Source organism: Phyllopteryx taeniolatus, chromosome 14 (genome assembly GCF_024500385.1).
Source record: "Phyllopteryx taeniolatus isolate TA_2022b chromosome 14, UOR_Ptae_1.2, whole genome shotgun sequence".
Classification (NCBI taxonomy): domain Eukaryota; kingdom Metazoa; phylum Chordata; class Actinopteri; order Syngnathiformes; family Syngnathidae; genus Phyllopteryx; species Phyllopteryx taeniolatus.
In genome coordinates, this window is record NC_084515.1 from 18943759 (window position 1) to 18958748 (window position 14990).

The 14990-nt window shown below is 45.6% G+C and overlaps 2 protein-coding genes across 2 annotated transcripts in view; both read right to left on the bottom strand.

The window, feature by feature from the left end:
• bcl2b (BCL2 apoptosis regulator b) overlaps positions 1-4402 on the bottom strand; it is a 36557-nt gene extending 32155 nt beyond the window's left edge. Inside the window, exon 1 of the mRNA XM_061796347.1 lies at positions 3478-4402. Coding sequence (XP_061652331.1) covers positions 3478-4035 — 558 coding nt within the window. The 5' untranslated portion in view covers positions 4036-4402. The remainder of the gene's footprint in view (positions 1-3477) is intronic.
• A 1499-nt stretch (positions 4403-5901) lies between these two features.
• Positions 5902-14939, bottom strand: kdsr (3-ketodihydrosphingosine reductase). Its single transcript, XM_061796339.1, has 10 exons — positions 14457-14939; positions 14049-14138; positions 12875-12931; positions 12721-12786; positions 12553-12648; positions 12284-12475; positions 11550-11633; positions 11393-11476; positions 11039-11140; positions 5902-9430 (listed from the first exon to the last, which is right to left on the bottom strand). Exons 1-10 carry the CDS (start codon positions 14892-14894, stop codon positions 9311-9313), a joined length of 1329 nt encoding a protein of 442 aa, XP_061652323.1. The 5' UTR covers positions 14895-14939; the 3' UTR covers positions 5902-9310.
• Positions 14940-14990: the final 51 nt, after the last annotated feature.

Genomic DNA, 14990 nt, shown 5'->3' on the forward strand with positions numbered 1-14990 from the left:
CTGTGTCATTTGGCAGATGGTGCATAAGTACCTAAATAAATAGATGCAATCGCTCCAAAAAGGGACAAATACGGCACATTTTTAAATCCACGCAAAGCAGATTAAAGATTAAAAAAGGGGGTCAGTTCATGTGACGCAGCACAACTTGGAACGAGGAAGTGCTGTTATGTCTGCCCGCCTATCCGGTCCAGGGTCACGGCAGGGCCTCGAGCAGCTGACTTTGGGCCAAAAGCTGGACTACACCCTGGAATGGCCACCAGGGTCAGGAAATGATCCCACTGTGTGACCTGCTACGCTACCAAGGACCCGTCATGTTATGTCAAAAACTTTTGCACCATATACTGTACTGCTGGGCCAATGGAGAGTATGGATTTCGTTGCCATGACAACTAGGGTGGCGCAATCGTGACTGAACATGCTAGCAAGCGGTTTCTACTTATGGGAGCAGAGGCAAGTGTGTGTGGGGGGGGGGGGGGGGGGGGGTGAGCAAGTGAGCGCACACTAGGGAAATAAACGTATTTTCAGTCATAGAGGCAGCACTTCATGGACGTATCATCAAACACAAATACCCACCCCCACTGTGGTCAACATGTAAGCGAGTATGTGCCGCTTATCGGAACTTCGACAACAATCGATGCAGCTCAGACAGCGTAGTAGTCTACAGTCTTCATCTGTTGCTTGAAAGTGGCTCTGGATCTTCGCCCAGTTTAGTTGACCATGTCAAACAAGCTCCGTGATGCGAGCTGAACAGACTATCTATCCATTCAGATAGTTGTCCTCAATAGGGCGGCGGGTGACGTGGAGCCGATCCTAGCCGATTTAAGGCGACAGGCGGGGTACACCAATTCCAGCCAATCACAGACAACATTTCCAGACCAGTCCAAAGACTACGTTTAAATGACAAATAATTTCAGCCTCCCAAATGAAGCTAAATCAACAATCACGTCGACTGGCACAGTTGAACTAAAGATATCGCAAACCTGAAATGTTGGGGATGTGAACTTTGTGTATTCAGAATGGATCATCCGCCAAACTGGTCATACAAACATATATACAGTGAGATAATCCAGTCTAATCCATGGGATGCTCACCCTCTTTCTGTCTCTCTACGCAGTCGTCGCCTCCCGGCTGTGAGCAGACTGGAAGATGACCTACATTATTGTACTGTAGGCTCCAGAGACATTCACCATCTAACTCAGCAGCCCGTCATCGCACGAAAGAAAAAAAAAAACGCCACTCAGGACGAGGGGAAGTCGGAAGGGGTGAGCGCAGCGCCGGCTCTGGATTGGCGCACGGTGCTCATGGAGGGCCCAGCAGCCTTTGATATGTGGCGCAACCTGCAACTTAGCACGCACACAGACGCACTCGAGGGGAATGTTAAACTGTGAAATGGAATCCTCCAGATGAATCATTGATGACCCCCCCCCCCCCTCCCCAAAATCTGATACCCGTAGGCCAAAATAAGCGAGCGCCACAAATGTTGTGTTCTCATTAAAGGCACCTCTACTAATGAAGAGGCTAATTCCTCACAGATTGGATGTGATGTGTTCCATTCTAGGATGGACTGTTGCTCATTTCGACTGCATGCAAATGGTAAAGTCACCTGAAGCTAAAGACAGCCACACACCAGTGCCGTTTTCAAGAGCGCACTATCCGAGACCAGAACTCACCGCGACCATTACTTTTGGAAGTCGAAACGATGACAAGACCAAGACCATCAAAATCCAATTTAAAAACCATGACAAGGTTGAACAGTTAAAGATCCTTCTCTCTTTAATTAAAAAGTTCCGTCCGTCAGTCACAACACCGCAAAGGCTGCACTCATTACGGGTGGGGGGGAAGTAACACAAGAATTGAAGGTCTTTGTTGTTTTACCAAGTGCTTCTCTTTATTATCCCATTAGTCGAAAAATAGCAGGTCACCACGGAAAATTCACAATCCGGCCAATCCGAGATCAAAACTTTTGAGAGTCCAGTCCGAGACGAGACCAAGACCTTCAAAATGTGGTCTCGAGGTTTACAACACTACAACACTGAACTGGACAACACAAAACTGGAAAATCGTCAACAAATGACAGTCGGTGACTGATCCTCGCACACCTACTAACGATCCCCGAAACAACTGCACTGTTCTGAAGCGCCACCAACGTGAATTTATTGACCCACAAACGACATTTGTGAGCGATTGTCATGAGAAAAGCGGATTGTCCTGACCGGTGCGGCTACTGTGGAGAATACAAAGAGAGGAAAGGGCGAGGAGAAACAGGTCAGCAACACAAACATGGCCGTGCACGACATCATTCTATCAACTCTTCTGTCCCGTTTGCCATTTTGGTTGTGAAAGATCAATTTTGAATCGGCCGTGAACATCTTTGCTGTCGCATCGCCATTGACTTGCAACTCATGAAAAGTAGTTGCAGAACCAAACGCATGACGCTCAGTTAGGTCACAATGCTCTGCGTGCGGCTGCCTTAAAGCAGAGGACGCATACTGATAATCGGCCGGAATTTGTGCATTCCCCCCCCCCCCCCCCCCCCCCCCCCCCCCCTTGCGAGCAACGTCAGTAACGGCCTGATTATCGCACATCTCGAAAAGATTATCCTGCGGTCTAGTGTGTTTGCAGTAAAAGTGTTTGTTTTTCTCTCTCTCTGGTTAGGGCAGGAAATCGTAACTGTCGAACCTGTCCAATATTTACGATAGCAAATCCTCGTGTGTGTGTGGTCAACACCAACTTCAGCCAAACCAAAGACTGTGTTATGTGTGCGGTGTGTTCTGTAGGTCATCGACGACGACGACGCGCATTTTGTCCCTCGTCATGTGTGAGGTCCCTCACATTTGTGAGCCCCGCACCATCAGTTGGTTGCCAAGTGTTACTTTCTTGTGAGCACGGGAACGGAATGCCGGGCGTTACACAGAAAAGCCAGAAAAGCCAGAAAAGCTATGTTCTCAAACTGTAAAAGTCCAAACCACCAAAGTCACGAGCTATTTCCTCTCCTATGCTTCAGTCCAGTCCAGTTTTAAGCGTTTAGTCTTCTGCAATGTTAAATGTTGAAGTAACAAAGCGCATTTTGAAGTGAAAGTTGATTTTAAAAAACCTGTTTGGGGCCCTTGTAGGCCATACTGCAGTTCTGTGACAGATGCGTGACTCCCAGTCTCGCCGCCCCCCCCCCCACCCACCAGCGTCAACGGGGGCGGGGCTTGGCCAAGAGCGTCGGGAGGTGTGACAGAGCTCGCTCTCTGATTGGCCAGTTGGGCTTGACGGCTAACGTCAGCGTCCAATCAGAGCGGCGTACGAGCGTAGGCCGCCCATCCTGCGCCTTCGTCCGTAATGGGAACATCTCGCGCTCTCCGAACGTGATATAATGTGGCGTGCGAGGTCACATCTGCAACACGCACGCGCATGCATAGACACAATCCCGCAGCAGCAATGGAGGAGCTGCGCCCCAAAACGAAGCCTAATTCCACCCAATCACACCTACCCAGCCCCCGTTGTCCTGGATCCAGCGGCCGAGGGGTCCGTTCAAGTACTCGGTCATCCACTCGGCAATGTTGTCCACCTGCGACGTCATCTCCTCCTTCGCGGCGCACTCCACGCACACGTTACCGCCGAACTCGAAGAAGGCGATGATCCGGCCCCAGTTGACGCCGTCCCGGAACAGTTCGTCGATCACCTCGGCGAAGCGCCGCTGAGCCATGGAGGAGGAGAGGTAGAGCTGCCGCGACATCTCGGTGAAGTCCGGCTGGTAAAGTCTCTCGAGTTCGTCGCCGGCCTCGCGCAGGACCCTGTGGATGTCGGAACCGGAGCTTCTTCGCTTGGGGGCGCAGTCGCGGTCGGGCCCGGCGCTGACGACTTCGCGGCACCGGAGCACCGACGTCGACGAGGGGGCGAGCGGTACGCCGTTATCGGCGGCGGCGGCGGCGGCACCGCCGTCGCCGTTCTCCTCCCGAGCGGCGCCGAACCCCCACTCGTAGCCGCGTTTGGAGAGTTTGTGGCTGATGTAATTCACCACAATGGTGCGATTGCGCTCGTTCGCCATCTGGGCTTAATTTGGCACTTTCTACTTGCAGATTCGGCTCTTAAACGCAACGCATCGTGCATCGGCTCTGCCAAAAGTGGACCGCGGCGAAACCGAACCGAGTCTACGCGAGCAGGAAACGAAAGGTTGCAAAAGTCCCCGCAAAACGCTGCGCGTTCGTCTTCGCGTAGAAATCCAATAAGCGGAAGAGGCTGGAGCGAGCGCGGATGGATTCCCAGACGTGAGGAGTTGCGCACGAAAAAAAAAATGGGGCCGCAAAGTTGTCTGCGCCAGAATGGACGCTGTGCGCCGCGTCGCCGACGCTTTACTTTAGGCGGCGAGTGAGCTTCTCTTGGGGGACCACTAGCAGGGTTCGGTACCCTCCTCCTCCTCCTCCGCCAGTGGGCGGCTCGATGCGCGTCAGCTATTCTTGACGTCACTTACGCAGAGCGCGCCCTTTGGTTGCGCTCTGGAGCCTCCAAGCGTACAGTAGGAACTGCAGACAGAATCATTCATTGCATTCAAATAGATACTTCGAAGTCGTTTGTGTAATAAATGATAATCGGGACTCGTTCTGAGGTTCTGGATGCGAATCTCTCTGGAGTTTGCATGTTCTCCAGCTTCCTCCCACATTGCAAAAACATGCACGTTTGGTTCATCGAAGACTCAATTGTCGTCTCTGTGTGCCCAGCGATTTGCTGGCCAACCGTCAAGGGGGACCCCCGCTTCTCGCCTTGTAGTCAGTTGGGTTGGACTCCAGCGGACCCAAAGGAGGACAAGCGTGTTAGAAATTGGATGAATAAGCACAGTGGTCTCGAGGTTAGCACATGCCTCACAGTTCTGTAGCTCAGGGTTCAACTTTGCATGTGGGATTTTTTTTTTCCAGATACTCCAGCTTCCTCCCACATAAAAAAAAACATGAATGTCAGATCCATTTAAAATCTAAATTCTCCATATGTGTGAATGTAAACGCTTGTACGTTTATATGTGCCCTACGATCGGGCCCTCTTGCCCATCCAGCTGGGATAGCCTCCAGCTCGTCATCCTCAATGAGGACGAGCGCGACAGAAAACGCATCAATGATTGGTCCTCCATTCATCAGCTCGGATTCATCCCTGCAAGAGGACGTTGCGTTTTGGAGATGTAGAGCAAGGCCTCGTGTCGCTCGATTCAATTCAGCTCACGTTTTCTCTTGATAATTAATTATCTGGGTTCGTTTTCATGTAATATTATTCTCCTTTGGGACAGAAAAAAAAAAAAAGTCTGGAATATCCCATTTTATGCAAATGTGGAAAGCCCCTTCAAGGAAGATTAACTTCACTTCAGCACAAACGGAATATTTAAATTCTGAGAGAGAAAAGAAGAAAAAAAAAAGGACCACCAAGCTGCTGAGAGAGTCTCCCACTTTAGCATATCACTACAGAGGAGTATTAAGTCCACAAGTGGGAAAGAAATAATATAAAAACCTTGTCATAGAATTATGTGAATGAAGTAACAACGGTAATATTTACGAGCCCAGAAGTGTTGTGACAGAAATATTTGCTGTAATTATGACTTTACTCATGTGTAACCATAGGCAAAGGTGAATTTTGACTTAACTACAAATTCGGGTTATGCTACCACTGTGGGAATATGAACAGATGACGCTCTGAATTATGAGGGGAAAAAATTGTTCTAATTTGAGCATAAAGCTGTAAGGTTTTGAGAATAAATTCGTAGTGCAACAAGAATGAAGTCATTAATGGTTGTCATTTTACAAGATAGCGGTACAGAACTTTATTCTCTAGGCTCCACAAAGATTTCAAAGACACAAAAACAGGGGATGTTCTATGCCCTCGGGACAAGAATATTAATTTAAAATAAAAAAAATAAATCAACATGGGCAGCTGAGCTTTCCTCATATGAATTTATTCAGTTCATCTCTCAGAAATAATACATTAAACAGTTCTACTTCTGACAGGTTGCGTTCCATGGCACACGAGGTGAAAGGGGAGGAAGAATAAGACAGACTGAACATAAAATGTGTTTGTTGATTATTAAATGACAAGTGGCGACGAGCCTGCCTGTTCTAAGACTCCGATCCTGACTGTAAATGCTCAAAGACATTGAAAGCGCAGGCTTTTCTTTGCATAGCTTATCAGCGTTAAAACAACAGGCTACATGTTGGAGTCACTACAAGTGCATTTCAATGAATTAAAAATATCAGGGGAAAGTTCATTTACTCCAGTTTTGCAATTCCAAATGTGAAACTCACACTGGATATCTCCATTCACTAGGAATTTGGCTTCTGAAAATGTTGTTAATGACTCTACAGTGGAAATAGAAAGTGTACACATCCCTCTCCCAATGCCAGGTTTTTGATATATTAGAGCAAGATTTAAAAAACAAACACTCCTCGGACATCTTTTTGAGAGGGGAAGTAAATATAAACTATTGTGTAAATTCTTGCAGCTCCTTGAATCTTGGCAGTCTCCCTCATCATTTTTCATCAATTTTGGATCGACATCCAGGTCTTGGTCATCACTGTTTTGCCACATTTTCTCTACTTGATGATGACTGTGTTCCATGGTACACTTAATGCCTTGGAAATTCTTTTGTACCCTTCTCCCAATTGATGCCGAGGAAGCGCTCTGTGGACCATGGCTTCTGCTCGAAAAAGTGACTTCAAAAATGTCAGGAAAAGTCTACCGGAACATCTGAAATTTGAGTTTGAATGTGAGTTGGTTAATTTTTTAACAGAGCCACTTCCCTAGTTATAAGAGGGTGTGCACACTTGTGCAACCACATTCTCAGTTAACAGTCAAGGGTGTACCTCACTATAATGTTCATTTTTATTTTCACTCTTAATTTTTTTTTTTTTTTAATTGAGCTGTGCAGGTAACAGTTCTGAAATGATTTACCAGGAAAAGCCTAGCATTTTAACAGGGGTGTGTAAACTTTTTATATCCACTTTACATAACAAATTTCACTTTTTGAATTGAACTACTGGGAAAAAAAAAACCAAAAAACCTTTTCCACAAAATTCAAATTTACTGAGATGTACCAGTATGTGTTGCTACGTCAACAAAATGGGAGGACGATCGAAAGCGACAAGGAAAGCTCGGCGCGCCTTTAAATCAAAAATTAAACGAGAACGTCGTCAAACACGAGTCATGTCTTCTCACTTTCATTTTTTGGATTTCTGTAAGGCGTCTTTTCTTCACTGACACAAGCCACACACAGAGACAATACAAAACCAAAGAAAGTTGACAATTTACACTGAAAAGCTGATATCATTGGTAAACTACACACCCGCGTGTCAGAGTGGACGGGCTTCGCTGTGGTCGCTCGATCAGTCGTCGCATCTTAAGGCTTGGTTAGAACAGGTCGCCGCTTACGTCCGCACGACCGCAAAAGACATCTCAAAAGGAATTGTCTCGACACATTTTGGCATTCAACTATCAGCGTGCATAAAAAGAATATTCCTATGCTCAGACTTGTATGAAAGTACATTCTGGACCAAAGGAAGACTTACAAGACCACCATTTTGAAAGGAATTCAGTATATTAAATGTCTGTTCGGGGAGTCCTGCCCGTGCTTGGCAGGACATCTAAAGTAGCGACACCGTCTGCATTTAAAACAAATCTCTAGCGCCCTCACTCGACCTGCACAGGCATTTTTCGAACCAGCGAGTTTCGCTCTGCCCTGATTTAGGTCAGCGCCAACGCAGACCGCCTGGCATAATATGTGCACTGACACATACAAATTGCACGGAAGCTATGCACGCTCACAGAACAACAGAAAAAAAGTGTATTATATTAGAAAGGTGAACTGTCACTTGAGCGTTCATTCACCATGGCTTGAAATAAAAGTACCTGCTGAAATAATGTGGGATGATCCGGAAATAGTAAACGTCCGATGGCTTATTTTTATTTTTTATTTTTTTATGAACGTTGGCTCAGTCACATCGCAGAAGCATGCATGCACACGCGATTTTAATTGTCCACTTTCCACCAAGCAATATAAATCTGTTCAGTCTGGTACGGCATTTGACTTTTGCATTTGCTGTGACGAGTGACCCCCCCCCCCCCCGCCCCCCCCAAAAAAAACATCACCTCCTTTTTGCACCCTTGTGATCGAGTCTCACGGAAGTCTGTTGATTGGATTCGCACCACAGGTCCAAGTGTCCAATTCCAATTTGATGCCTATATCTGATTTTATGACACTTAAGTGACACATCCCATATGGCTGTTTTTCACCGACGGAACACATGGAACAACCCACACGTGCAGACGAACCATCAAGCGATCTGTGCGTTTATGCTGCGCTCGACTTGGCAGATAGTCGATGTGTATTGGATTTTTGTCCTTATTTGGAAGAGGCCCGATACTGACGTGGAGATTTTTTTTTTCTATTTACGCTACCATGATACATATCCCAACTGTGATACTTGACAGCAAAACATCAGAATTGTGTTACTTGAACCACGCAGTGTAAATTCAGTCCATATGAATACAAACAATAATAATAAACAAGTCAAGAAGAAAGAAGCACAAAATGATGTCCTCCATTTTTGCATTCGCTTTACTGTGTTATGCTCCTTACGGGCAGGTGCCACGGCTATGATGTCACGCTTACAGTGTATCGCCATGCGGCCTTCGTAGCCCACAGCAGAAACACACGCAAGGATGATAACCGGGATCTGCCATCGAGCCAGTCATACTGTGACAAACTGAACTCTAGTGCTTGGTGGAAATGTGGTTGAAAACGACCATTCCTTTCTAACTGAAATTACATTTGTATTACTCAAAAACACATACACACACAAGCCAGGTTTCTGACTGAGTGGTCCGAGTAGTCTTTGCCTGCAAAGACTTAACGGTAGGAAAAGGTTGAGAATTCTTCTTATTGGGTGAAACAATACATTTACAACATGGTGGCCCTACGTTAAAAGAAGCATGCAACGCGAGGAAAAAAAGTGACATATCAGTCTTGTTTTCACTTGAGCCCCCGTGGGAGAGAATGTCAGGCCATATTTGGCACAACCGGTCCAGCAGGATATTGTTTTTCCTGCGCAAGAAGAGGCGGGGAGGCCCGCTAATGTGTACTATCGCTTAGTTCCATTATTACAACAGCAAAATACACCTGCTAAAGTAAGGCTGCTCCCGTGACGAGAAGCATGTGCACGTTAAAAGTGAAATGTCACTGCGGTTGGTGAGGGGGGAGGGGGCACGAGTAGCGGAGCTGCGAAGAGTAAACACAATAGTCCGTTCACCTCGCTGCTTGTGGGCCTTTTCGGACGAGGGAACAGCGGCGTTTACTCTCGCTTGTCGGACGCCTTGGACTGCTCCCTCTGAATCATGCAGCGGCGCACGATGCTGTCAAAACTTCCCAGGTAGAAGAGGGCGATGGTACGGAACAGACCCATGGTAACAATCTGCAAAGAAAATACCATCACAAACACGGACGACTGCAGCTAGAAAAGGAACGTTAAAAGGAACGCTGCGCTGTATTAATGCATGGGAAATACTACCTGAAGTACAATGATTCTCAGTGGTACGTGGGCTCCCTCTTGTGGTCCGTGAAAGAATCACTGAATTAAATGGTCAAACTGTGCATACTTAGTGAATTTTTAAATCCAGTACACTACTTTTTTTTTTTTTCAATACAATTCAGTTGTAGTTAAGTACAATACAATTGCATTTAATCTTTTAGAACTGTTTGTTTTCAAATGTTAGTTTACCTACAATATTATTTAATTTTATGTTGAAGTAATCATTAAGTACAGTTTTTTCCCCCCCTTACATTTAAGCCCAGCGTTAGTGTTCAAACTGTGAATAACATTTTAGTGGCTAAAAATAATAATGCTTTTGTTTTTTGTTTTTTGAGGACCAAAGCCTCTACGTTGTTTTTGATGACCACTTGGGCCAGGCCTACTAAGTAACCAATTCCATTTTAGTGTTGGTCACTAAGGTGATACTTGGCGAGCTAAGTATTTTTGGGGTGTTAAAAAAACTGTACTATAAGAACTCAATTGGAAAAACAAATTCAGCAAAGAATTGTGTTCCGAAGAGGTTTTTAAAACGGTTTACATACTGCACACTGAAGCTGCCAGCTTGCTTATGTACATAGACGGTGGGCTTTGGGTGTCCACATGGAAATACAACGGAAAGCCAACAGTAAACATGTTGCTATACTTCCATATCAACCGTAACATGAGTACTCCCCAAACGAGGAAAATAAATAATACAGGGTCTCCTTGGTTTACGATGCCATTCCGTGCCTATGATGGCGACGTAACCCCAATTTGTACTTATGCAGAGTAGTGCATCACTAACCTCCATTAACGCAGGAGTGATAATTACAACAAATATTTTGATAAACACTTCTAGCCCATAAATATAACACAAACAAATGAAAACCAGTATGTTAGGTGGTAATTGAGCATGCGTTCTTGTGCTACGGACCACATATTCTGAAGCAAATAGTTCATAACCTTGAATGTTGGGACCTTGTGAACCAAGGACTGCCTGTTGAAGCCCATAATGCAACGCGCACCAAAAAAGACAGCAGCCCCAGTGTCAGGAAATAGTCTCTAAAATCCATATTTGGATGATTTAAAAAAATAATAATAATAATCTTGAAATAGACTGCATTCAAATAAGTACATTTCTGCCAACATGAATTCCATTTTCTGTACCGCTTCTCCTCACGAGGGTCGCGGGCGTGCCGTAGCCTATCCCAGCTATCTTCGGGCGACCCTGAACTGGTCGCCAGCCAATCGCAGGGCACATATAAACAAACAACCATTTGCGCACGCATTCACACCTACGGGCAATTTTGAGTCCTCAATCAACCTACCATGCATGTTTTTGGGGATGTGGGAGGAAACCGGAGTACCCGGAGAAAACCCACGCAGGCACGGGGCCGGGGATTGAACCCCGGTCCTCAGAACTGTGAGGCAGATGTGCTAACCAGTCGGCCGCCGCCATTTCCGCCAACAAATGACAAAATAAACGAGTGAAACAGGAGTTTGTGTGTGTACCTGCTGGAGACCCTCTGTAATGGAGGTGACAGGAGACATCCCACAGGTGAGGGCTGACAGCATGTAGCCGTCTGGACCCACGGAGCTGTTAAAGTTTCCCTGCTGTGGAAATGAAAGACAACATAAACTTACATATACATACTATCCATTATATTCCTAAGATTCACATTTAATGCCTCATTGGCGCCACTGCTAACTGACTTGTATAAAATGAGTAAGATGCAAAGACTGATAGCGCTATACGTGTCAATTCAAAGTGAGCACTGTGCTGGTGTAGAATGTAATCATTCGCATTATGTATGTATGTATTTTTGGCCTCTGAGACACTAGCTGCGCAGGAGAGCCACTTCTTACCACGGCGTCTCGGACGACAATCTTGGCCACTTGGTCTGGTTGACAAACTCCGGAGGTTTCAGAGATTAATCTGGTTTCCAGAGGCTCAAATTAAAGGAGACAAGTGATTTCAAAAGGTGGCAAATACAATCCAACAAAATATATGAGCAACATTTACCTTCATCTTGTTTTCCTCAACCAGCCCTGGCGTGTCTGTGTCTGGTGGGAAGGCCAGCGTCACGTAGATATTGTACGGTTTCATCTGAGGAAGAACAGTGTCACTAAAGCGGCGTACGCACATACTGATAATGGCGGCAGATGTGAACACGCCGCCCCCTCCGTCCTTCATATCGAAACCAGCAGATGCCAGATTATCCTGAGCGTCTACCTTGTGGTGTGGGGTGCTGTTAATAGTCATTCTTCCTCCCCAATCTGCTCGGGAATCAGCAATCATAAATGGTAAACCTGTTCAATATTTACTACGGCAAATCCTTACACGTAGGGTCAACAACAAATTGGGCAGAGCCACAAACGCAGTGATTGTAACGTGAAACGGAGCGATAGCCAATTAGGAAGTGACGTGAAGCTTGCGCTGTTCACCGACACAAACAGAGGAGCAACTGGTTGTGTTGAGTGTTCGTATAACATGTTTCACCGGTCAGTCACCACAATAAAAATGACAAAGTGAAGAGTTTGCAATGGCAATCTACACCACACACTATAAGAGAAGTCCAAACAGTTTTTTTCCCCTCTTCATGCGAAGATGTTAAAAATCGGCATGCAAGTTCCCCGCTTAACTAACATGCAGAATTATTCTCTGCAAAAATGGAAACAATTTTCTCAGACATATTCAAATGAGAGCAACAGAAACAAAGAATCAAGTGTCGACAGTAGGGCCTCCTAACTCTTCACCTCCATCTGCAGCGACTCGGCCAAACCGCGCAGGGCAAACTTGGACGGGGAGTAAGCCGTGTATCCAAATAGGCCGATCTGGCCCGCCTGGGAGGACACGAACATGATGCGGCCCATTCTTCGCTCCTTCATGGTGGTTATGACGGCACGTGTTGGATAAACGCTGCCCAGGTAGTTCACCTCCATTAGCCTCTGTTGGAGAAGATAATGAGAAGATAGTTGATGATAGTAAATGTGTGTGTGGTAGTGTGCCTCAAAGGTTACCCCACCTTAAAACGGTCTACCTCCACTTCCTCAAACTTTCCCGAAAATGATGTTCCGGCACAGTTTACAAGCATATCGACAGGCCCCAACTTTTCTTGAGCCTGCATGAGTGCAAAATCACATTTCAGTACATTAACAAAGGAATATGAGCAGACATAAAAGTACAGCATTACCTGTTTTATAACACTTTCCACCTGACTGTAATCACTGGAAACATCCACTGATATGCAGAGCACCACCTGATTAAAGAGAAATGTCCATAATTTAATGACTCCCAAGAATCAAAAACATACATTTTTATAAAGGCGCATTTGAAAAACATCATACCTGTTTGTCATTGATGGCAAATTTCTCCACCTCTTTTTTGGCTTGAATCAACTTTGTCTACAGGAAGGCAAATGTGCACGTTCAGAATGTACAAATTTACGCACTGAATTTCCTCATATAGTGGACTCCATTCATAGACGCCGTGCCCCAATTAATCGAACAGTGCGTACATACACTTGAATAAAAGCTTTAAAACAGAAAATAACAGGTGGTGCCACCTGCATTTATTCAACTACTACATTGTCCCAGATTATCGCACTACTCGTCACTTTAAACCGCATACACTCCTTGAAGTCTCAGTGCCCTTTGCACAATGGTCATTGCACCGGACTATTGCGATATTAGCCATTCGAACTGAGGACTCTGCATCTTTTTGCACAATTGTTGTTTGTCAATGTCTTTATGTCTCCAAAGTGTTCTGTAAATTGACTGTCTGTTGTACTAGAGCGGCTCCAACTACCGGACACAAATTCCTTGTGTGTTTTGGACATACTTGGCAAATAAAGATGATTCTGATTCTGACCATGTGTAGAAGTTATTACAACAACAGAAGATGTGGAATCTATAAAGCAGAAGTATATATATATATATATATATATATATATATATATATATATATATTCACTCAACAATAAGCAACTATAAACAAAAAAATTGGGATTGGAGAAAAAAAGACAAAGCGAGCACTACATTTTTTTTATTTATTTAATAGTGTCGTTATAAAAATGCATTTGGGAATAAAAGTGTTGTAATGGTTAGCACATCTGCCTTACAGTTCTGAGATTGTGTGTGGAGTTTGCATGTTCTCCCCACTGGTGTTGCGTGGGTGTTCTTCTGCTACTCCGTCTTCCTCTCGCATTCCAAAAACATACATGTTCACTGAAGATGATTAAATGTCCACAGGGGTGAATGTGAATGCTTGTTAGTGTCTATGTGCCCGGTGATTGTCTGACCCTCATTAGGACAAAGGCTATAGCAAAAAGGCTGGCGAATGAATGGAAAAATGCACCAATAAAGGCCTCCCCTCTAATGAGAACCTGAGTACTCTGTGCGGTTGAGTAAGGGACATTGTATAAAGAAATAACAATATACTCATGACACCATCACTTTACATTCAAATGTCGTGAAGCCCCTGTATATAAAAGAGCGCAATGTAAATGTGGCGGTGACTTACCTCATCTCGTGCCACCAGCGTAATGAAAGCTCCTTGTCTGTAGCACTCCATCGCTATGCATTTACCAATTCCACTGGAGCCTCCAGTCACCTGGAAATCGCCAGGTGGGAACTATCAAGTCGGTGGACATGGCGCCGCTAATAAATCACCCGTCACACGTTTAAATGATCCATGTAATATTTAGATGACATAGCTTGGAGCTGACACGCACACAATACAGTACAGTACGTTTTAAAGTTGGGGTCACGACCTGAAAGGAAGTCGGCATGTCAGCTAACGAACCGTCCGGTCGCCGGCAGTGGTTATCTAGTAGCAACGCTACATTAAGACGCGAGAACGGTGTTGCAGAAGCTAGCATTGCAGTGCTGCCGTGAAATAAGCGCAAAGATGGCACTACGATGGACTTACCACGACGTGGGCCCCGTTCAGCTTGAGGGGTTTGGGGCTAATAAGCGGCGATATCATGTACAGAAGCAGCACGAAGGCCACGATGAAGGCGGCGACGACCAGCAGCATGATGAACGGCACGAGCAGCCACCAGGAATGGACAAAAAGCCAACCCGTAATCGTTGAGCTCAAGCCTTCTTCTTCTGAGGACATGGGGAATGACTGGCAATGGTTAGCTTCTTTGCTAACTAGCTGGCCAGCTTCCGAGGTCGACAACGCAGAATTCAGAGTTAACGGGCAGGTTGAAATCCCGAGGTGGACCTTCGCTCGGCGTGACAAAGCGTAGTCCGTATTAACCAAAACAAATTCGCCACTGAAAGCGGACTTTCCCAGTTGCATGTGGTACATGTAGTTCTCGTGCGCAGGGGCTCCGTATTGGGACCACGCAGCCTCGAGCATAAATGAACTACAACTCCCAACATTGCAACGTGCCGCTGTTCGCTTTGGGCGCACAAACCCCCCGGTTAGGGTAGTTTAAACATTTAAAGATAAACC

Bases quoted from the DNA above. Each gene is read 5' to 3' on its own strand.
- kdsr (XM_061796339.1), bottom strand. From the start codon at position 14,894: ATGCTCGAGGCTGCGTGGTCCCAATACGGAGCCCCTGCGCACGAGAAC. The intron at 14,139-14,456 runs GTAAGTCCATCG...GGCGATTTCCAG, and splicing joins TGAACGGGGCCCACGTCGTG to GTGACTGGAGGCTCCAGTGG. The intron at 11,141-11,392 runs GTAAGAAGTGGC...TCATTTCCACAG, and splicing joins TTGTCGTCCGAGACGCCGTG to CAGGGAAACTTTAACAGCTC.